The sequence below is a fragment of the Tympanuchus pallidicinctus genome, unplaced genomic scaffold, assembly GCF_026119805.1.
Source record: "Tympanuchus pallidicinctus isolate F22 unplaced genomic scaffold, pur_lepc_1.0 scaffold15, whole genome shotgun sequence".
Classification (NCBI taxonomy): domain Eukaryota; kingdom Metazoa; phylum Chordata; class Aves; order Galliformes; family Phasianidae; genus Tympanuchus; species Tympanuchus pallidicinctus.
The window spans coordinates 32,454,518-32,478,524 of record NW_026294669.1 but is presented as its reverse complement, the minus strand read 5'-3'; the positions used below and the strand labels follow the sequence as shown (position 1 = coordinate 32,478,524).

Genomic DNA, 24,007 nt, shown 5'->3' with positions numbered 1-24,007 from the left:
AACGAAGGAACGAAGGAACGGGTTCGCCCATTTTGTGCGCAGAAATATGGTTATGGAATATGAAATTGGGCAGTGTTGCATGTACCTTCATATGTTTCTGTACACTGACACTTTATTGATTCCTATTGAATGGTCCCATTTCTGGAATAGGAACACTATTATATACACATAGTCCCATTCCCAGACACACTCCATGAGACACATGGGCAACATGCTTCCTGATATGATTGAGTGCTTATCATGACACACAGTTGTACTGGATCATCTTGTACATTGTTTCCAACATTGTGATTCTGATTCCACCATTCTGTGATTCATACTGTCGCTTTAAGTGGTTCATTATCTTCTCCTTACATTGTCCAAGTCACAGGGAAGCTTACTCCAGATGTCACCTGTCACATCATAAACAACATCATGAGCAACATAATACATAGATTTGGCACTTGTACCAGCTGCCCTAGACCATAATATATATTAGAAATGTTGTAACAGAAAACACTGAAAAAAAACAAAGTTGCCCTGACCTAACATTTCATTTTTGTTTACTCAAAAGAAAAAGGTTTTCAATTTAATACTGCAAAAGCTACCATTCAAAACCGCTAGAACCCCAACTTGCACACAGTATCTGAAAATAAAACAGATACACATCCCAAGACTGTACATGAACAGTTAGCACTGTAAACAGCTGACAGGACCCCTAAATTTCCTCTAAGCTGCTCCCTTGATCCCTAATCAACACTGCCCTCGCTAAAACAAGGAAACAAAGTCCTCCACTTGCTGAGCTTCCCCTGCAAGTAGGTGCTGCTGACTCTTCTATTAACTCAGCTGTTTCATCAACTTATTGATTACAAGGTCCTTTCCTCCACAGACAACCCTGAACAACACATTCTCTTACACAAGCTTAACAACCTTTCAACTTAAGCGAGCTAAGTCGCTCTACCAAGCCCCAAGTGTACCAAATTGTGCACACTGCACGCTTCACAAAGCTGTACTAATTCAGACTACTATTTCATTTCCTTCTTCACCATTATTACCATACCTTACCGGTCACTAAAGCGCTACCAATGCTACCAGCAACAAAGCTCTACTCAACAAAAGCTTAAAGAACATGCATTTTATATACATATATATTTTTCTGTATACATGTGCACATATATATATATATATCTCTATGTGTTTATGTATATATATGCACACAGACACACAAAAATATATATGTAATCATATACGCAGTACTGCTTCAATTAGGCCAGCTCTTAATTCCAAGAAAGCTTCTAGTAAATTTGCGACTTTCAGATATTTACCTCACCTTTGGGAAGAACACGGCGAAGGCCACTCGAATCAAATTCATCATCTCTACTTGTAATGACTTCTGGTGAGAAAAATGTCTTCAAAACGCTAAGTAGAACGCAGCGATCCCAGTTGTCAGTGACTCTGCCGACATACTTACATGCCCTGGTCATGTAGCAAAAATCATTTTATGGCACCTCGTAGAGAAAAAAAAAAAACAAAAACATTTAGCCACAACCTGTAACTTAACCCGACAGCCACGTTACTATTGCTATCATCTAAATTAAAGACAACCAGCGTTCTTTAAAAATCTTAACAAATCACCATTTACAACTGATGGTTCCCTCTTACAGCATAGATCTCCTGGTCTGCGACTACTTCAGTACTTAGTCTGATCTCTATACTTAGTATTTCACTATTCATACTACACTTGAGCTACTTTCCTCTTATGTAACACCGCTTATTCTTTAGAACAATAACACAGAAAAAAAAAAAAAAAAAAAGCTACATTGTCACAAAGCAACCTCGCACATCATCGAAGCTTACGTTGGCTTTGTTTGCAATTGAAAACATTTCAGCAAAGTATTACATCTCGTTTAAAACAACTGTGCTATGAAAGATAAATAGTGGCAAATATTTTCTGGTCAAATAAGCTGATGCACAGAAATCTGATCCAGAAAACACAGCTTTCTAAGCCTTAATAAAAACAGCCAGCACTGGGAAGGGCATTTATGTAATAACGCTACAAATTCCATTGGCCCTCACGATTCAAGAGAGCAACCGCTTAAAGCCCGTGCGAGAACAACACTGCAGATTTGCAATGGCAAATAGCGTGCTTTTCAATTCATTTCTTTTCAAGACACGTTTTATCAAAGCCACGCTAAGAAGCTACTGCTGAAGTAGGAGACGAGCAGAAAACAAAAAACGCTTCCTTTTCTGCTACCGATAATCAAAAGCAATTTGAGCGCAATACAGAACAACTATTTAACTTGCAACCTTTTTTCCCCAGAGCTAACTTAGGTGGTCACCGTCTTCCTTAACCCCTTCGCAATGTAAGGCCGCCGCCGCATTACTAACCGGTTTTTTGCAGCTGTTTTAAAAATTAGGGTCAGGCACGTGATCCATCAGATATGAACGAAGTCTGTTTGCTCGTAAACCCTTGGGCGCTTCGTTTGTCATTTTCACTCCGTTCTGAAGAACGGAAACATGGCAGACGGGTAGCTGGTGAGCCAGATTCTGAAATCCCAATGCGCTGCCTCTGGGTTAAGCTCCTACAATAAACACGTATGAAAACAATTGGAATAAGTGACAGACTAACACGCATCTCCACTGTTATCATTTATGCCACTTTTTTGCACGAAATTGAAAAATTTTCCAGTTAGATGTATGAATTTCTATAAGTCTCACAAGCGAAGATTATGAGATTCAAACTTATGACGATTCTCGTTTCCCTGGATGCCGGAGCGCTTTTATTCCTGGCTGCGGAATACCAAACTGAAATTTCTGCTCTTTGTGTAACACGTGAACAAAAACAAGGTACCGCTCAACAGCTAAGAACTCTGGTGGTCGCAGGCGAGCGGTGCAAGAAATGTATTTCCAGGAAACATAGGAGCTTTAGAAATAACAACCCTCTTTTAAAAAAGTGCTGATTTCTACTGCTAGGATTTTTTGCTAGTTTGTTTGCTTTAAATACCATCGTAATAAAAGCAAGTAAGAATGCACGTAATTAATTTTCAAGTGCAAACACCACCCACGACCTTAAGATGCTGTGTTACTACTCTATCTGACAGTTAACGCTTCCTGTTAAGGAGAACCACGAGACCCCTTTCAACGTGTTCTGAGACAAAATGGTTTTCTGAGCTTGCTTTAGCATTTCAATTTCTACTCAATTAGCTATTTATACAAACACACGAATGCACACGGAAATGCATCGTCTACTTTAAAAAAAAAACAGGAAATATTACAATACCTGATCGTCAGCAAACTTAGAGTGCTGCCATAGGGTCAGCTCCTGGGAAAAGAATAAATACCGGTGCTGCGCAAGAGTGGCTGTCAGAAAACACTCGACAAATCAAATGGAAGAGGCTCGACAAACTGATAGCCCAGGTGGTGAATGATGAATTTCTGCATCGTTGGCATTATCTAAATACAGAAACAAAGAAATCTGAATGTCCTGTTGTTTTGCAAGTGTTACTAAGCCACTTCAAACAGTTTACTATAAGCCACAAGGAGAGTATTGCTACACCAACAATGAAGCACCGATTGAGTCCTAGAAAAATAACTTAACATGTATGAAGTGACACCAAAATAATCTTGTAATAAAGACGTGCCCTGCAGCGGCTGAAATAACTGACCCGCGATATCATTTCCGCCCCGCATCTGAACAGAGTAACACGCGGATGCAAGGACCTGGAAGCCCGCCCGCGTGCGTATTATTTGTATCGCAAAAAACATTTTGCTTTTGGAATACTTTCATTGCAGTTGTTTCAAAAGACATAGTACCCTGCTTTGGCAAACTGCAGCACAAAATGATACCCTTTCCTTTTTTGGTCTTTTTAATTTATTTTTTTTATTTTACTTGATTTTATTTTTATCCTTTACTATTGTAAAGTAAGCACAATACCACGCATAACAAACAGTCCTTAAGAAAATCATTTAAAACTTAATCAATTGTAAACATCTACAGGTACATTTCTCTCATAAACCACAATTTGCTTTCTTTCTCTTAACTAATATACCTTAAAACACACTGAATATTACATGATTACCAACTCATCGTTACAGAAACCTAACAGCATCAACAAACAACACAAGATTTTAACCCATTAACATGAAATTCAAGTAATCCCAAACACTTCAAAAACATCACTACTGGTTCAACCCCTTTTATCGCAACCTGCCTGCTTTCAAGACCTTCTGTAAGAAAACTACACAAAACTGTTACATTTCTATAAGCTTTTCACAAACATTTTCAACAAAACAGCTATAAATGCAATGTAACAATAAATACACTCATACATAAAAAAAAAACACATTTCTTTCACTTTATAAAAGCACACTAAGGAAAAAAAAATATATATATAACAATTACATACCTGAAACAAAAGCAGACTTGTTTCCCACACTTCACGCTCCTGCTCTCACCCATCTGTTCTCACTTATTTTAAAGCTGCCCTGCTTCACAGCTGTAGTGTGTCACCAATTAGGAAAACGCCTTAAATTGGAAACCTGGGAGGACAGGAACTCTGACTTACGCTCCCTACAGCCTGCTCTACTGGAGACGCTTCTGAAGGACCTCCTTTCAGCTTCACAACTTCAGAAACACAAGGTTATGTATTTAGTTTGCTCCTCTACCTTCAATTTTTTGTATTCTGAACTTATGGTTACTTTGTGTATAATGCTACATACCTACTTGCAGATTCTCTTTTTGTAGATAAGCCGAGAAGACTATTTGACTACATGCAGCAGGAAGGATGAAGAAGTTATATGATTACTACTTGAATCTAATATCAAAAGTTAAAATCATCTTAGGTTTAGCAAACTTAATGCTTACGTCCTTGCAGCCTTCAACTTGAGAACGAAAAACAGGAGACCTTGCTTCTGTTTTGGCAAACGTATTGAACGACTGGGTTAAATCTCATCTAAGCCATGCTAAAAGAATTCTCTAAGAGGTGAATCTTGATAGCTAAAACAAACTTGTTTTCCAGATTGTTTTTTTTTTTCACTAGATGCCATTCTAAATTGGCAGAAAACTATAGCTCTTGACTCACACAGCTTATATGTAAGATTTTTCTGTAGCCGTGGAAAATTATTTTTTTTCCAGGAAAAAAAATAAATATTCTTAACTACAGCAAATTCCGTGCACGGATACTGGAATGCTTCTACAGGTGCGCTAGCTAATCTCTGAAATAGCAAAAGTACTCAGATAGCCTGCCGATGAAACACCTGCATAGACATCTGCTCCCTGGACCTGACTGTTCCTTGTTCTTTTACTAATTGACCTGCCTGCTTGCAGCTCTCGCTCTTAAAGCTCCTTGTTTAGCTGGATCTGTGTGGATACATACGGTGGGGAAAGACGTTACCGGAAGTTCTCTGCGACGGTTCGATGGGAGCGCGAGCTGCGTGTTGAGTCAAGTTCTGAACTTCTGAACTGCCGAAGCGCGAATGAACAGGATGTGGCAAAAAGTTTCTTTGGCTTGATAGAACTGGAGAGCTGGGAACCTAATGACCACAGTAAGCGCTGGCTTAACCACCTTCTTTAAATATTTCTGTCAATCTCCTTGACAACGTCCCCTTATTTATTACAAAACTAACAAATTTTCTAGCATTTCACTAAACTGAAGCCTACCAAAAGTTTATCCTATCTGATACCTTGACACACGTGCTAATTATACTCTATATCATTTTTCATTTCTCCTTTTCCATCCGAAGAGAACGTTTTTGATTTGGCAAGCACAAAATGATTTCTATCAATGCTGTGAAGTCAGTCTAGATCTTGTCTCGCGCCGTGTCTCGCTCATGGTTCACGCAACTGGTTTTTACCTAACATTGGCTGAATTATATTTCAGATGTTATCTGCGAAATGCTTCCTCTGCCCGTAGACAGAAATACTGAAGAAACCTGCCCGCTTGTTACGCATCCAATTTTCCTGGTTTTAATACCCGTTCTTGTACTGGGCTCACGCTGCAGGGAGGAACACGCCAAACGTCGTAGCTGTAGATTTTTATCTCTTACTAAGCCGTTTGATGATCTGACAATGGATGAGTACTACGTGCTGAAGATGACGTGGCTAAGAACCTTCCTGGTAAGTGTTAACTAAGTTATCTTAAATGCGAAGCTGAACTATTTAAAAACAAAGAAACAACAGCAAAAAAAAAAACCCCACTACTCTTTCTTTTCTTAAGACGGTTGAACGCTAGCAAAGGAATGATGGTGTAATGCCAGAATGGGATTAACTTAAATTTAATAATGAAAATTCCTTATTTACTAAGTAACCTGTGCCTCTAGCCCTTTTAAGCCTAGTTTACTGTCTAGCTTCTGGAAGAAAACTTAGTTTCGTTCCGATTGTTCACCCAACAACCCATTACAGTAGAAAAATGAACTTGGGTGTGTGATAGTAATTCCGGGAAACTACAATTAGCAGCTCTATCTTTTCTCAGAGGGAAGACACCTGACAAAATAAGACTTGGTCGGACTGCTGCTTTCTGTCTCTAGCTTCATAGAGAATCGCTGTCTAATTAGGCTGTCAGGCTTTAAAGCTTCTTTCGAATGAGTCACGGTTCTCACGTTCCGATCGTCGCTACGGTATTTGTGCGGGCCATGCTGTCGATATACCAAAGCACACTTATCTGAGCTTCTTTAGTTAATGGCCTTTGATATGCCACCTCTTAATTCTATGGATAATAACAGAAAGAAGTGAGGCGAACTCTCTGATGGGGAGCTCTAATTGTGCTCCTTCTTTGTCATCTGAGCTCTTTGTGGCTTTGTGCAATAGATTTTTATCTTGCTTGTAAGGTCTCATATTGAAAATATATATGGAGGCTGTCAAGACTACATCAAAAATAAATAGCGCTCAAATAGCTAAAAATAGCAGCTGTCTGCTTTATTGGAAGCAGTCTGATACCTCAGAAGCTGGGCTAATTGTATAAAGTTATTAACTAAACATACCTAAACTAAAACTAAATTGAAGACTCGCTCCCCGATGCTATTAAAGCATAGCTAAATAATGGGCTCGCAACTTACAAGTTTGCTAAATATATTTAAAAATAAAAGTTGATGAACTGAACCCCGCTGGCGAGGCTGGTGGAAGAGTTTCTGAATCAGATGGTGATGCGTACGAATGGCCTGACGGACTACTGTGCACCATTCAGACAATGGTAGTGCTCATAAAAAGCATACTTCTAAGCTAAGATTAGTAGCGGATAAATGACTTCTTGAGGATCTAAGTTCTGAACCCTCTAAATTGGACAGTTAAGTTATTCATCTGAAAATCTCAAACTTTTGCTTTGCTTTAAGTGCAAAACCGGCAGAAGCGTAATATGCCTTTGAAGAAGTAGTTGCTGCGACTAGGAAGCATCTCGTAGGTAACTTTGTCTCCAAACATCGATATACCCCACGGGCACCGGCACCCGTCGCAGCCGATCAGACTTGCCAACCTTCTGAAAGCTCATAGGACGAGTCCAGAAGTTCAATATGACTCTAACGCTTTTTTCTCTTTATACGGTAAAAATTATTTTGGTGCAAATGCTAATATTAAGCTGAATGGCAGTTTGAGGAAGCGCTGAGGATTTCTTAATAGGCTCTCGAGAGCAGAAGTAGTAACTGACCTATTTCTCTCTTATGCAAAATGCTTTGTCACGGCTAGGCATGAGCTAATACTAGTCCTGATTACCTGTGAATGTATGATAAATACGTAAGTGAATACTTTTATCTTGCTTTTCCTGGGCTGACTTTTGAATAAAGATGACTAATGGTGAGTATCTGTTGCGATCTACGCTTTATTTGAGCCTTTGAGCAAGCCGCTCGCGATGGTCCTGAATCAAAACACTCTCTGTAGAACAAACTGGATCTGGGTGGCTGCAGTAATTACTACTTAACAGTCTACGCTACTGTTAAATTATCTTCCTACACGGGTCTAATTGACCTTGGATAGCAAAGTTGAAAACTTATGCAAGCCAAGTTGTCAGACGTAATAAAAAGGGAAGTCACTAGGCTCCTAAGATGACCTTGAGCTGGAAAAGCTCAGGAGATTTGTGTGTGTGCAGTGAAATGTTTAAAAAAAAAAAAAAACCAAAACCTTAAGGCCTATCCTTCTGCGTTGAGAAATCTGTTCGTTACACTTCTATGGGAGGAGACGTGGCAGGTCTAGACTAACCAAAGGTATATTCCGTGTCCTATCCTTATGTACGTAAAAGCTAGGGTAAAGATGGAAGTGAGGGTACGTTTGGAATGAGGGCGTTTATCTGACTTTGACTTTTATCTGGCGAACAGACTACCTCAGGGTGAACTGTCACTATCTTACCACTTCTGCCTCTCTCCCCCATCTCGCTGTGAATGAAGCAAGTGCCTGCGTAGCGCTTAGCTGCCTGCTGGGGCTAAACTGCAGCCGCTCGGTTGCAATGCATACTTGAAAATGCTTTTTGTTTCTAAAATACACGCGGGGTTTTTTGAATAAGGCGGTAGCTTTGTACTTACCTTGTCAGGTCGCACACAGCGAAGGACGAGCATCCTTTGGATTTTGCCCAACTTTTCTCGCCTCTCTGCCGGAAAATCCTTGCTCTGATGATCCTAAAAACATATGTATTTCAGTTGTATCTAAAGCATATCCACGTGTAATTGTCTAACAATTGTTCTGCACTGAGAAAATAGTTCTGATTATAGACATTAACACGTTTAAGCATTACGCTTCCTCGCTGTAATTACCCTTGAGCTTAGTTTCACAAATGAATTAATGTGCTGATCGGTTGGACTAATAGAACCAGCAAAAGGGTGATGAATTGCTTCCAAATCAGATAAAATCAAGCGTGACATCATTTAATTAATTTTGAGGCTGGCGGGGAGGAGAAAGGGGGTCAGCGTGATGCTGGAAAGTAGCGTATTTCTCCCCTAGAGATTTATTTGGAGACAGAAAAAGGCAAACAGGAGGATGGGGAAGAGGAAGATGCACACCAGGTGAGAACGGTGCTGACATTTCTGGATGTGAGCATGCAGCAATGCGTGGCCAACATGTGCTGCCCACCCCACTCTGAGGTTGAGTTGATCTCCACACCCCAGGGGCCGTACATAATCCCTTCCCTCAGCCTCCCCGGGGTCACCGCTTCTCTGCCCTTCGCTGTGTTCCCATGCAGGGACAAGGCTGCAGTGGGGAAGGAGCCAGTACCCCCAGTTACCTCCCTTGGTTTCTCCCTGCGCTACCACCGGATTCCCAGTCATTTTTATTTGAAGGGGACAAAAGGGATTGATGGAGAGGACGCAGTGAGACTCTGGACCGCTGCTGCTACGGCCAGGCTCTCTCAAATTAGAGCCTCCCCTGGGAAGGCTGCTCACCTGTAACGCCGCACTGGAACCTGTACCAGTCAGGGGTCAGGCACAGCTCTGTCCTTGTAGCCCTCTGTAGGCGTTCATCACCAATTTCAGGCTTTGCCTCATGCAGAAATCCTGTACGAAGAGCCACTGAGAGAGAAGGCCGTATAAATCAAAGGTCCCTGTGACAGCTCACACTCGGAGCTGACTTCTGCAAAGTGAATGCAGCCCAGCTTTTTATACACACACACACGGCGATACAAACTTCACAGAGACATATGGCCCTGGCCTTATGCCAGCTCAAAACGTATGGTAGCAATGCACACGCACAGACATACATCCCTTGCCTGGAGCCGAAGGGACAGTCATCTCTTCTGAGCGCGCACCGTGGCAGTCACTGCAGCAGAAAGGAGCTCTGCTGTTGGCAGCCGAGCAGTCTGAACCCAGGTCTGTGTCATGCAGGGACTCGCACACCTAAAAGATTTGCCTCTACTTCAGTCTCCAGCAGTAGAAGCAGGAAGGAAATAACTTAGAATCATAGAATGGCCTGCGCTGAAAAGGACCACAAAGATCATTTAGTTTCAACCCCCTGCTATGTGCAGGGTTGCCAAGCGCCAGACCAGGCTGCCCGGAGCCACGTCCAGCCTCGCCTTGAATGCCTCCAGGGACGGGGCATCCGCAACCTCCTTGGGCAACCTGTTCTAGAGCCTCACCACCCTCTGCGTGAAAAACTTCCTCCTGATATCCAAGCTAAACTTCCCCTGTCTCGGTTTGAAACCGTTCCCTCTCGCCCTATCGCTATCCACCCAAAATGCTCAGGTGTGGAAAGCCTTATGAAATGCTCGCAGAGAAGGGGCCCCCCTGAGCGCCTCGCGGGGCTCTTTGGCAGCACGGCGTTCTGGAAGTGCAAGAAAGGATTTGCTTTTACACCGTGACATTTGCCAAACAATTAAGGTGAAGAGCAACGCACTATAATCACTTTTAGTATTAAATACACGCTGTAAAAATAAATGTTTAAAAGGCATCCTTTGCTTTTTTTTTTTTTTTTTTTTTATGAGCACAGGACGTGTTGTTTTGCACATCGGTATAAAAACCCTTGCAGCTAGGATCATAAGATTCAATTCTAATTGTGTAATTATTACCAGGGTCTTGCTTCTTCTCCCATTATGCATTAAGCGGAGAGATCCAGAAACAAAAGGATTTGAGCTTTCCCAGCTTAACGGTTGTTTGCAGGATTTGTAGTGCAGGTTTCTTATTTTTCTTCCGTCGCAGCTTAGCATTGACTGAGAAATTAAAAGAGATAAATAAAACGGCATTACGCACCCACTGCTCAACCGAAAGGAGTGAGGACTTTGGAGGCCCCGGTCGGTCCTGATTGCAAACCAAGCCATCACCTAATTCCCCACCAAAACTAGCTCCCCGAGGCTAGAAACCTATTGCAGTAACCGGATTCAGCATCACCACCCTATGAGGTCAATGTAACACCTTTACAGCTGTACAACACGCTGGCCCAATCATAAAAGACACACATGGCTTGCCCTTGGCCTCTGGACTCAAAGCGTACGGAAGGATGCTTGACCCAGGGCGCTAGTCCATTCGGACCTGTGGTCATGTCCTAACCCAGCTCCTCACTACAGGTATTTCTATACGAGGATCTGCCTTAGCAACTCTAAGAGGAGATGTCCCTGGAAGATGATTTTCACCTATAGGGATGCCATCATCTGAATGCAAAGCCCTCGCCTTGCACGTGTTACCAACAGGGTTTGCATTTCTGCCTGCGGTACGTTAATATTCATGTATTTGCCTGCTGCCAGCCTCGGGAGCAAGCGGTGTCCTCTAACTGCAATTTCAGCCTGGTCAAGGTAACTGACCTCTTTCATTAAGTGCTCTCCAAATTTCCAATCTGTCCACGAACGTACAAAATCTGCACTAATTACAGGCCTGCCAGGAGGCCAAAAGTGCAGAGGGGAGATAAGGGGGCTTCTGGGTGCTATTTAAAGGCACAGCACAACACCAGCAAGGTTTTGGGCTTGCGCTTCACGCCCTGTCCTGCTCTCTGCTATCCAGGCAGGGTCATTTAAAAACAGAGCCCTAAATTTGATGGTGGCTGCAGTAGGGGGCAGTGCCTCTGCCTCCTGTGGGCACAGGGGAGCCCCACGTGTATGATGTAGTAACGCACCAAACGATGTGCGTGCATCACAGATAGTGTATAAAACATCATGGCTTACTGATACAACACGTGTCGCTGGACAAGCGATACGAGCTTTTTCCCTTCTATACCCCTTTTTAATAAGCACATTTTGATATTCACTGACCTTTTTTCCTTTTTCTTTTCTCTTTCCTAAGTTCCCTGGCTTTATGTAGAAAGACCCCATCAGTGCGAAGTGGAATGTAATGCGGTTTATTACCGCTAACAAGAGAATGGCCCATAACTCTAAAGAGACAAAGCCTCAAGTGAGCTATGAAGGTCATTTTCTAGCATCCAGAAAAGAAATGAAATACTGACAGTGCCACGCTTCCCATTTTGGAGACAATGTGGGCCGCTTTTAGCTCTCTCGTAATACAGGGTAAAAGTGAAGATTTTTCTTCTTTCAGACCAAATTTCAGACGGTCAGTCCTCCCTGCCTCAGAGGAAATGAAGACGGGTATCCATCTGCATTTCCCAGCATTACTTAAAGCCCTCTGGATGTGCTGGTTGGCACGTTCACGTCTTCGGGAGACGCAAAGCCCAGCCTGCACATGCAGCCACTGCCTCCCCCCTGCGCCCAGAGACCTCAGTGGGTGAAGGCTCACACGGCAGACTCTCAGACTCAATGAGTACATGGTTACCACCACGGCTGTATAAAACACCGATGATTGAGAAGCTCGTGATCTTCTCTGGGGTAAGCAGAGAGCGGCCACGTAAACCCACCGGCAGCCGCGTTAGGCTTGGAAGTGAAAAGCACGCAGCAAACAAATGCAGAAATGCACAGTGGGGTCCCTGGGCTGACCGTAAGTAAGCGGTGAGCTCTGCTTGCAAGCACGTGGGAGCCCGCAGGGAATCGGCACTGAACATACTACGTATTCACAGCTGAATAACTCTTCCAGGCTCCGATCTCGCTGCTAACAGAAAAGGAAATACACATCCTTCTGAGGCACAAAGCTGGTAAATGGCCTTAACCCCGCTTAAGTCAACATGTGGACTGATGCAGATGGGTAAAGGATGTGACCCCACCTGTTTCCTTGGGCTACCACTCAAAGGGCTGGACACCCATGTCTTATTACTAACTAGTTCATCGCTAACTGACGAACGAGCAGCAGCTTTGCCGCTGACTGCAATTTGTCTTTCCTACTCGAAGTGCCAAATGTCATCCTAGCAATGCATAAGCAACAACACCCAGGCACAGCCTCGAGATTGATACTTAATGATGCACAGAAAATGGTGCTGTTTGTGAACCCTGGCCCTGAACTCTGAGACCTTCTTCCAAGACAAACTCGGCACGTTCTCGTCAGCACTATTTCATCCCATTAGTTGTAAAGAATAATTTCTTTTTTATCCCCACGGGAGGGGAAGAGATGATCACACCGCTCAGCTGAAGCCAAGAAAGTCATTTAGGAAGAACAGGTCCTTGCATCACACGGTCAGAATAAGACCACTAGTGCACGAGTGCTAACGTCATCAGAAGACTGATTAAGGTAAACAAACCCAAAAAGGGCAGAACGGAACTGCTCTGGATCAGCATTTTGATGCTCTCCTGGAAGACCTGACCCATTGAATCTGAGTTTTAAACTAATTCTCCTGGCAGAAGGCAGGACCCAGCTGCAGCCTCGGAGTAACAATCCACAGTGTCACGTCCTGCCGGTCCAGAGCTGCACCGTGCTCAGCCCGGACTGGGCTGAAAAGCGCCTACAGTTCTCTAGAGCAGGAGGAAATGCGAGAGAAACCACTCCGATTTTCTAAATAAGCAACAATGCCGCTGAGCGAAAAAAGTCATTTTGTCCCCGGTGTATCCAAACCCATCCTCCTTTCAAAAAGCACTGCCTCTCCCTAGGAGCTACCTGGGATTTCCCTCTCTTCTGCAAGTGTAGGCTGAGATCTAATTTAGCAGCAATATAATACAGGAAAAAAAAAGAAAAAAGAAAAAAAAAAGCATTAACTTCCTACAAAATGTTGCTCATTATGGATCCTAGCCTGCCAACACTATGAGACGGGCGTGGGAAATATTTCCAGTACACAATAACACTGCTAACTTATTGACTTGTCAAAGCTGGGCATGTCGTATACTTGCTTTTAGACACTGATAGGCAGTGATTTTCATACTTAGTCTATACTTGCACTTCTATCCGCCCGCAGTAAAGTTCCTACAGGTATTGACCCAGTATCGCAAATCGGTCAGAATTGGGAACTACCTTGCTAAGCACTGAAACTGGTATGTTCCTCTGTTCGTGACAGCTCTTTGGCATGTCCCCTTAGTGCAGAAGAAGCCAAACAGATCCAGAGAGCAGTTATATTTGCATTTCTGTACGCTTATGCTGTTTGCAGAGCAAAGCAATTAAGCGCCGTGCCTTTGCCACTGAGCACCCAGACTGCACAGATGAAACAGAACAGCACGTACCTGAGCAGTGTCTCGCCGGCCCTGTGTGACGCTGCTCCCAGCTGCAGCCCTCCAGCAGGGCACAATGCCAGCTCTGGTAGTGCCACAGGGCACCGGAGCGGGACCTGTGCCCCAGGATCCTGCACCAGCCTCCGAGGTGCTGGGACGCGCAGCTCCAGGCCTGCTGGTGCTGGATGAGGTGGCGGTGCAGAGTGCGCCAGAGCACGGGAGCTCACGTTTGGACTCCGGTGACCTGAGAGCGGTGCCCCAATGCTGTAAGTTGCCTTTCTTTACCAATGTGTGGCACTTCCCTGATTATTATTACCGTTCTGAACCACCCAGATCTGTCAATCTAATGGAGATAGATGGACAGTAAAAACATGCACCGGAAAACTACTGGCAGGTTGTGCAAAACGACCAGATTTAATCAGCTGATAAATTATTCACTCCAATTGAGAGTAAAACATACTATTTGAGCCTGTTTATGGATGTCTGATTTGTGCTAGTGATTTCCCATCGCTTTATTATGTTTGCTAACACATTATGAAATACGCACTGCTATGCAGTTTCCAAGGGTTTCTGCAAAGAGCTAAGCTGCCAGCACAACAGGAATTTCATTTGAGGGAAGCCCTTACGCTGCCAGGACCCCGAGGGTCCTGCGCTGCACTCCTGCCAGGCACGACTGCAGCTGTAACAAAGCACAGGCATGGGACTGGGCTGGCTGCAGCCAGCTCTCGGAGGGGTCGCTGGTGACTACACAGAGGACTCAGCAGACACTGCATCATTCTGGTCAGCGTCACCAAAACAGCAGCAAACACGGGCAGCACAATGAAGAAAATCCCTGGCTCCATCATTGTAACCCATAGTATGCCAGGCCCACGGCCTGCCTTGAACAAAGGCTTGCGCTTCAGCATGCCCCAGATCTTTATTTGGAGGGGGTTCTGGTGTTGCTTCAAAGGTGTGCATCCCATCTGCTGAGCCACAGGTGCTCTGCCCTGGGCAGCAATGCATTTCCGGAAAAGACCAGGCAGGAAAGAAGCCAGAACCTAAACAGAGCTGGATGGCACCGGTCTGCCGGCCAGGTTTGGTACCCAACTCGTCCTGGTGCACGATCCCAAAGAGCACTGAGTAGGCAGCCTCGACAGCCAACCTAATAAACCACATTTAAACATCCAGCACTGCTGCGGGGTCCCCTGTCACGTGCCTATCCCTTCCCTGGTCTCCCTCCCCACCGCGCAGAGGTCCTGGCTCCAGTCCATGTCCTTTCTCTGCTGGAGGCAATCACCTCCCTGTGCAGGGCAGGCTTCATCCATTTCTATTTCTGCCAGGAAAGACACCCAGCTGAGCTGTAACAGCGTAATGCCAATGAAAAGCCCCACGCGAGAACGGGCTGAGAGCTGGAGAGGGAAGGCAGGGAAGTCTCCAACACTGAGGCTAGCTGGAGGCACCAGCGCCCTTTTGGACCCTCAGCAAGACGTGCTCACACACACATTATATCTACCAGGAACAAACCTGCTGAAGGTGAGAGGTAAATCAGCTGCTGCAAGTCAGGCAGACAAAAGCCCAGGTGCAGCCCTGCAGCAACCTGCTGGGGAGCAGTATCCCTGCACCACTTTCAGCCCTGGATGCCTTGGGGTGCCCAAAACCCGCCGTGCTCCCCTCTCCACAGGTCCAAGCCCCTCTCCCGGTATCATGCTAATGCCATAAAGGAGGTGGACGGAGCAGGGAAGGCAGGGGGAACCTTTTGTTAAGACTGCGGAAATTTTCAGTAAAATGAAAACAAATTGCTCTAAGTAAACCATTTGTCACAGTCTGATTACTCTGCTGCCACTCTGGGAACACCAATTTGTCATGCTAGATCAGGATAACAGCGGGCTGACTGTACGGAATGGCACGCTGCCTCCTGCTCTTCCTGCTTGCAATGAAAGAGGATGGTGGGGAGCTCCCGCAGCTCCTTCCCAGCACCTCGTCCCTCCCAACAGCACGCTTGACCCACGTTTCCCTCTCCTTGGCAATACCTGAGTCTCACCGGTTTGCACACGGAGTAATAAACATAAACATGCGGAAGAAAGAAAAAAAAGCTGCTGCACGATGCATTAATTAGAGGCAGTGCTACAGCAGGCATTGAAAGAAGGAAGGTTAATGCGAGGCAGCGAGAGGAAAAGATCAGCCAAAATGCACAAAGCATGGGAAAGTTGCGGAAAGAATTCCGGTCCGAGAATCATAATCCCCTCGGCTTCCCCATCCAGAGCTAAGAAACAATTATCAGAGTCTCCCCTGCCAATGTCTCTGGAATTACACGACGGTCTGTATCTCTGAAACAAAACAATCAACTCCGGCCTGCATAACAGCAATCTTCCAGTCCACAACACGTCATTTTGGGTAAAAAGCTCCATTCGGTCCAACACAAAATCTTTCATCCATTTCAAACTATCGAGAATTTTCTCCAAACCTTGGTCATCGCACCTTCGATATTAAAAACTTCTGGCTTAACTGGAGGGAAAGGCCTTTAAAAATAACCTTTCGTTGGGACAAAAGGGAAGCTGTGACCACAGCTAGCAAATTCTCTCCGACATAAGCATTCCCCGTGCCAAACTCAGTGCTGCTACGGATGCTTATATGGCTCTGCAGCCCACCTTGACATTCACGATCTGTACGGAAGCAGGGTGACTAAAACCAGTGAGAGTCCCCCAGACCTACTGTCAGGCTCATAGGAATAGTACGTGGAGAGCTCAGCTTACCGAGACGCATGCTGGTGGTTGTACTAAGAGAACTGAGCCCCTCCAAACCCGCTGTAGTGGTTATTCCAAATACATCAGAAAACTGATTCTGCTGTTTCTTGGCCCAACAACCACTTAATTCACATTCCTTATTTCAGTGCCCTGAGGCTCAGCAGAGCAGAAGTCACCCACAGACCCAATAATGTTCTGTACCATGCGTTTTGATGCACAAAGCTAACCAGACAGCAACTTGCTGTAGCAAGACTGCAGCTATAGTCCTCTATGGGATGCGGTTCCTGCTGTAACATTTGGGATTCAAAGCAGGCAACACAGAGCACGTTTATCGAAGGGCTTCCAGGGGCTGTAAACGTCAACATTATCTTTAAGAAGGATAACAGCGTGATTTACGTTTTAAATTTGTCCTCAATGCCTGGCAGCGGCACTACATCCACGTTGCTCTCTCCACCAAGTGAGTGCTGGGGATGTGAAGGGAAAAAGGCAAAAACCAGTCCATTTTTCCGCTTTGGGAAGACGCTGAGACATAATTCAGAATTTACCCATCTGACATCTCCAGCGTCCTAAAATCATAACCCAGCCAGCTGCGATCGACCCAGAGGCAAACAGAATAGTGCGTGGAAAACTTCAGCTGCTCTCAAAAGCTGCTAGAAGCTGTGGTTCCTTACTTTCTAGGACGGTTGTACCGATTAAATGTATAGAGTTTTAGTGCAAGGATCAACCACCTCTGTGACCGCACACGAGAAGTAAGGAAGAAAAGAAGACACCACCACCTCTACGGCAGACTCCGCCACCTTTGCCATTTCCAGATAAGCCCATCCTGTGTAACAAAAAGAATTTTCAGGGCTCGACAACAGGCCCTACCGATCGAAGCGTCAATATCACTGCCTGCCAGATAGTTATACCTAAGAAGGGGATTGTATTTTCCTAAATCTTAATGGCTTTCTTAAGCCATTTTTTACAAAGTTGGCACTTCTCACTCGGGGGGGATGAGCGTGAGTGGTTACTGCAGCTGACTTTTGTCTTACAGGAAAGAATGGCTAATTACCAATATTCCTTTAAGTCCTAATTAAACAGCGAGGGCTGGTTTCCTAATCCCACCTCTAGGACAATTCTAGAAAACAGCAAACATCCAAATCGATGCAAGCAAAGCACTGGCGATACTGAGGGACTAGATCATGGCAGCGGGAAATCAAGCTATAAAGGGGATTTCTTTTGCTCCACAGAGACCATTAGCTATATGATGTTAGTCGCCAACATAACTCAGCAATTCACCTTCATCGTATTAGCAAAAAGCATCTGTCAACAGCTGAGCACAGACTGCTCTTGCAGTGAACACGCTGCAAGGTAATGGAGAGAGAAGTGCTCATAATTCAAAAGGCAGAAAGGCAGGTTCGGAGCGTGCTCCTCTATAGTTCAAAGAGTGTAAAGACTTTCCTCTTTATCATGGCTCTGCAAACTCCAATTGATCTGAAACCAACTTGCATTTTCTAAATGTTGCTGCTGCGTTTGAACTTCAGTGAAAAATCCATTTGCTAGAAATGAAAGTTGCCAATTAAAATCGGTCTGTTTATGTTGCTTTGGGGAGCCGAGGAGAGAGGGAAAGAAAGGAAAAGCCAAATAATTCATTAAGTGATCTATATGGTGCCACTACAGCTGGCAATTATAATTATCCTAATAAGACCTTCCTGCTTATATAAGCCCTTCCATTCAGGGATCTCAAAACACTTTGCAACCATTAACGATGTTAGCTTCATCACATTCCTGACCTCGTTTTACAGCAGAGGGAATTGAGGAAAAGAGAGAAAACAGCACAATTTTCTGTAACAGATAGCTTTCATTTTGTAACTGCCTGTAAAGTTTATACTCGAAACTAAATCACATTTCAGAATCAGGGTCAGTTCTGAGCTCTTGAGCTGGCAGTCCTTGACACACAGCGAGTGCAGGAAAAAAAAAAAGGAGAACACTGGTGAGAATTGTGTGAGCGGGGAAGGTCTATCTGCAAACCTTCTGCAAAGAGCCTTGGGTCGCTGAAATCTGTCACCCAGGCAACGTGGGAGACTCAAGCAGAGAGCTTCTGCCTCAAGCCCTTGCGCAAAACCATTCCCTTCCCTACCTCAAACGGCACGGACGCGTGGCATGGGCGCTTTCAGAGTCCATTTCTTCAAATCCACAGGTCTTGCTTCGGGCTCCATCTCTGAAAGGAAAAATGACAAAGAATCAACATGAAATTTTGGGAAAAGAAGAAAAAAATGAAATAAGCAGTTGAATGCAATGTGCTGTTTACGTAGGAGAAAGCGGGGCTTCGATGGCGGTCACTAAGGATTTCTTAAGAACAAATCGTGTCAGACCAATATAATTTCTTGCTGTGAGAGAGTGATAAGTTTTGTAGGTAGAAGAACAGAAGCAAATGTAATACATCCTTAGTTTAGATACTGTTTTCTACTCCGTTCTCGTAGCTGAATTAAGGAAGAAAGGGAATTTCACGTGGCAGGAAGAATGCAAAAGTTAGGAAGCAGCACACGGAAAGGGGTTATCAGTGTTTCCCTGCCGAAACAGTGGGACAGACCCACATTTCACAGGAAGCTGCCCTGGTCCAGCACTACTGAACGCTTAAATTAACGATCTGGATGATGAAACGGAGAGCATGCTTATTCAGTCTGTAGATTTTGTAACCTGAGGAAGAAAGACACGTTCTTTGAAGAATGGACCTGGAACGGACAATGATTTAACAAACGGGAGCTCTAGCCCCAAACACCAGAACGCTCCTTAAGAGGAATGGGACATGTTTTGCCTGCCAGGTACATGGAATCGTAGAATCATAGAATGGCTTGGGTTGGAAGGGACCCAAAGGGTCATTGTGAAACAACCCTTCTGCTGTCTTCAGTGGGGGAAAGACCACGGCTGAAGCACCAGATCTGGGATCTGCATTTCTAGAAAACTGGTTGACCCCTGGAAGAGTTAAACAGAATGAGGATGCCAGCCCTGTCAGGGGTGTCCCAAAGCTTTCCTCTGCCAAAAGAGAAGAATGTTATCAGTGCAGATCACTCCTGAATCCACTGTACACAAGTCCAACCACACAAATTCTCCTTCGCGTGGCTTTTCTCCACCCAGTAGTATCCTTTTCAAAATGAAATTAACTTTCTTGCTCGCATATTGAAATTCCCTTCACAACCAGATGGCCAAATAACGTTAATACTAATTTTAATTCTGAAAAGCATACAAAAAAGGGAAAATTTTCTCATTATTAACGGAAGGAAAAACCTACTTAGCATATCTAAATGAAAAGTGTAAGATCTGTAACCCGTACAATAGCAATCCTGAAAAACCTACAAGATAGAATTTTTCTCTCGGGGCTTTTATCAAGGTAGTTATCCTAAGTTAAATGTGAAATCCACCCCGAAATCACTCTGAGAATTCTGTACTCACTTCTCTACTGTAAATAATCCCCCATGTGATACTAAACGCTCTCTGTTTATGACTCCATAACTCAGGCTGTGCCAGCAATTAGCATCACAGTGATAGCAGTGCTGCATTATTTAAGAGTTAGAGGAAGGTGCTGTCTGACTTGCTGGTGGGGCTGGGGTACAGAACCCGCTCACACTCCTGCTTATCGCTTCCTCAGCATCCACAGATCCCCGCTGACTGCAAACGAGGTAAAGACGAAGCACTTACTCATTGCAGTTTTGCTATGTTTCTGGATTCTTGGGTCTGACTTGGATATGATCTAAAGTTTGTCTGATCCCTCAGCATCTGGGGCTAAGCTGTATTTCCCAAGAAATATATTTTGCAGATGATCTACAACTTGTAGAAGCTGTATAGAACTGTACAGCTTTAGCCCAAATTTTCATCTGTCTCCACCATTCCTCAATCATAGAAGTGGAGAAAAAGCGCTTTTAAAATGGTATTTTTGATGTCATGCGAAAGGCGAGCAATCTCTAAATATGAGATTGAGCCTTCTCCCAGTGGAGCCAGAGTTAAAACTCTACGAGCAAGAGTATCAGGATAGCAACAGGCCTGAGCACTAACTCCAAAAGCAGTGCTGTATGCAGAGAGCATCCTTTGAAGTTTGTCAATTACAGCAGCAGACAACACATGAGAGCAGTAGGAGACAGGCATCAAACCCTTGGATGCGTTTGTGGGGTGCAGAACAGCTGTAAGACTCAGGTTTGCTGAGGATGAGGCTGAATGTGCGTCAATCATTTAACGCCATATATTTACCAAAGGAACGGAGAGTACGTTGGGCAGATCTCACATCCATTATTTACTTCCAATAAGCGTAGAAGTCTGACACCACAAGTCTGCATTAAATAAACATGCTTCTTTCCATATTCATTAACACAACCGCTATTTTCATCACGCTAACGACATGAATTCATTACTACTGCACAGCGTCTGGGTACGTTACTGTGAAGCGATTTTATGCACTGTTATTTGTAATCAAATTAGAGATTACAGGCAAACAAAATCCTAGAACTTGTTACGACAACTCTGCCCGGAGAAGACCCTGACATCCTTGTTTATGGATATTTTTGGGATGTGGTGAGTCTAAATTCCACCTCCAGCCCTCTCTGCAGCTGTCATTAATTTGCACTCTGCAGAAGTGTCATTAATTTGACGCTTCTGCAAAACCAGAGGTGTCTGAAGCCAACAGAACAGTGGTTCAGGTGGGAACTAGCCAGGTAAACGTGGCCGCACAGACTGCGGGAAAGCTGCTCAGCATCTTGTCTTGGTAGACGTTAACTTTGGTAAGAAAGCCACAAGTGAAACCTAATGGCTTAACCAAATCCTGCTGGTCTGTAACCAAACAGCTGGGGAAACATTTCAGACACCATCAGTTCCAGGCACGCAAAGACATAAAGAAGCCCAATGGCCAAGGGATGACGCTACATAAATTCAGGCCACGTTAAGCATTATTTCCTTTTAATAGTGAGGAGGAATTAACCATTGGAACAATTGGACTGGGGACTTGATACAGTTACGTAGGCAGATCATCTGCTTTTTAAAAACTCCACGCTAACTCTAAAAACGTTCTCCAGTGAGCATAGGATGCAATACTATGGGCTGTTTTATTCAGCAGGTCACTCAGAGACCACAGGGCACCACCGCTACCAGCTGTAATTTATGACGCTATGTAAAGACCTTTGGTTCTCCTACAACTGGTCCTCCTCTAGCAATGTATAAACTGTTGAATATTTACTGGAAATGTCTCAGATTTAGTGAAGACAGCCAAGCCATCCCCGTCACACATTCGCAGCTGATTTTAGGAGCCACAAAAGCAGATCTTCAGCTAGAACAGTTCCACTGAAGTAAGCAGAATTTGACCTGCTGTCACGAGATCAAAAATCAGAGTCCCGTATTGCGGGCCCCTATACATACCTATTTTCCCACATTATTCACCTAAATCTCCCCTTGATTTTCATCCAAGACTAATGGCTGTGAACAGACATCTCCGCCTCAGCATCTTCAGCATTCTGTCCTGGACTTTTTCGGGCACTTCCTTGACAATTCTGTTTATCCAAATTTTGCCATGCCTACGCCATTCTTTCAGCATGTTTTGCCAGTACTTAAAGGCAAAAATCGATCCTAGCACTAATCACCAAATAAAAAGACTTAGTGAGCCTATGGCAAGAGGATAAACGGGATTAGCATTTCAGGAGGACAGAACAAATACAGATGGGCACTCAACGGGCAGGTTTTGCTATTGAGCCAAGAGTGCCTCAGTAAGTAGGGATAAGGGAGCTCTTAAAGCTTTTGTTTCTAGCCAGAGATCTTCAGGAAAATGCAACACTACGCTGTGGAAGCTGCATGTTTATAAATATTTCTGCAGAATGTGAATTCATTAGGAACTGTGATAACACTGCTTTAAGATTTTACTAACCTTAGTGAAATGGCTAAAACACGTCTAACTTCAATGCATGTAATGTTTAACTCACACACCACATACAATCCTTCAGTCTCGGAATAATTTACATTGCAAAGGACCTCTGCAGGTCTCAGTCTAACTTCAGACCTGGGCCTGAATGCCAGCACCTTTTCCAGTAGAGTTCTCAAAATCTGCCACAATGGAAATTGCACCCACACAGGAAAACTGGGATCAACAAGCAGGACAACTTGCTCTCTTGCTTCCTCCTCCACAAGTGAAGAGGAAGTGGGGATAGGCGACTCTGTGCCCAAAGTTTCTTTCTTCCAGACTGTACAAGATCACCTCACTTCCTGCTTCCTGGAATGCCTCCATGGTCCTCCAAACCTCATGAACCAATTCCCGATGGTACTTCCAAAGGATGACTGAAAAGCATCGAACGCCCTACCACTGCTGGAGAGACACCTCTCAGTCTTTCATTGCCAGTGATCAAACCCAAAACTCACCGGCTCATCCCGACAAAATGTGAGAAATTCAAATAATTATCTGCCAGTCCTAATTAATTGCCGTCTCTGCAATCAAAAAATGTGGCTCACCTTTCCGCCTGCCTAGGGGAGGAAGTTTTCCACGTGCTAAAGATTTACGACACGGAATTTATGAGCTCCATTCAGATTGACAACAGCCAAAACATTTCTGAGAGGTTTTTTTTTTTTAGCATCAATCCTATGTCAAACCCAGAGAGTTTTCTGCCTGACCAAGTACTAAGCTACTGCAGAAGGATGTCGCCATGCTCTTTGAGAAGCGCGTCCCAAAGCTGTGTGCTGCCTTCTACAACTACCCTTACAAAATCAGTACAGATCACACCACTCCCACATGGGAATATGTGGGTTGGGATAGGCTGGGTAGCAGAAAACAATAAATCTCTCCTTGTGCTGGGATCCTTCCCAGCAAAACACTTAAGCAAAAGTGAATTAGGTTCAAAGAAGTGATTTGTTAACCCTTCTGCTGAAAACACGACCCCTCTCGTCACAAAGAAGGGGAAGGGCTATCCACCCAGTTGATCCTTCAGTTATGCACCTGGACCAAGTCTCACAAATCTGTGTTTAGCTCGCAGCAACAGCACAGGCAAGTGGGACTCCAGTGCCACATTTCACCCAGCACCGGAGAGTAGGATCCCTTGCAAACACACCTTCCCCTTCGACTTCCCAACTGCTCTAAGGACACAAAACAGCGCTTTCCAGGCAGGAAATCTGAGGTATAAAAGGGCTCTTTAAACTAATGGAAAAGGGCAGAATAACTCCAATAATTTGGGGTTTGAAACAGCAATTTCTAACCACAAAAAAGTGACACAGAACTTAAAGTATTTACCCTAAAAAACAATTAAGCAAGCACCAGTCTTTCTGATTTCTGATGTTCCCCAATTAACAACCAGCATCTTCTTGTAAATGCGTGGCAGCGCAACATGGAGCGCGCTCCAGAGCTGCAGCCTTACTATGGCCTGCCCAGTTTTTAATTACAGAGAA

The 24,007-nt window shown here is 44.3% G+C and overlaps 1 protein-coding gene and 2 long non-coding RNA genes across 3 annotated transcripts; 1 reads left to right on the top strand and 2 right to left on the bottom strand.

Moving 5' to 3' along the window:
• Nucleotides 1-2,266: 2,266 nt before the first annotated feature.
• On the bottom strand, nucleotides 2,267-9,459 carry LOC128076862 (dynein axonemal heavy chain 7-like). The gene is made up of 5 exons (XM_052675141.1): nucleotides 9,337-9,459; nucleotides 8,485-8,577; nucleotides 3,373-3,432; nucleotides 3,260-3,322; nucleotides 2,267-2,561 (listed from the first exon to the last, which is right to left on the bottom strand). The coding sequence occupies exons 2-5, from the start codon at nucleotides 8,515-8,517 to the stop codon at nucleotides 2,472-2,474; spliced, it is 246 nt and encodes an 81-aa protein (XP_052531101.1). The 5' UTR covers nucleotides 8,518-8,577; nucleotides 9,337-9,459; the 3' UTR covers nucleotides 2,267-2,471.
• Nucleotides 3,233-3,437, top strand: LOC128076864 (uncharacterized). The gene is made up of 2 exons (XR_008204702.1): nucleotides 3,233-3,322; nucleotides 3,373-3,437. It is a non-coding gene; the product is annotated as an uncharacterized LOC128076864 (long non-coding RNA).
• A 160-nt stretch (nucleotides 9,460-9,619) lies between the features above and the next one.
• Nucleotides 9,620-18,820, bottom strand: LOC128076867 (uncharacterized). The gene is made up of 3 exons (XR_008204706.1): nucleotides 18,738-18,820; nucleotides 10,455-10,595; nucleotides 9,620-9,786 (listed from the first exon to the last, which is right to left on the bottom strand). It is a non-coding gene; the product is annotated as an uncharacterized LOC128076867 (long non-coding RNA).
• Nucleotides 18,821-24,007: the final 5,187 nt, after the last annotated feature.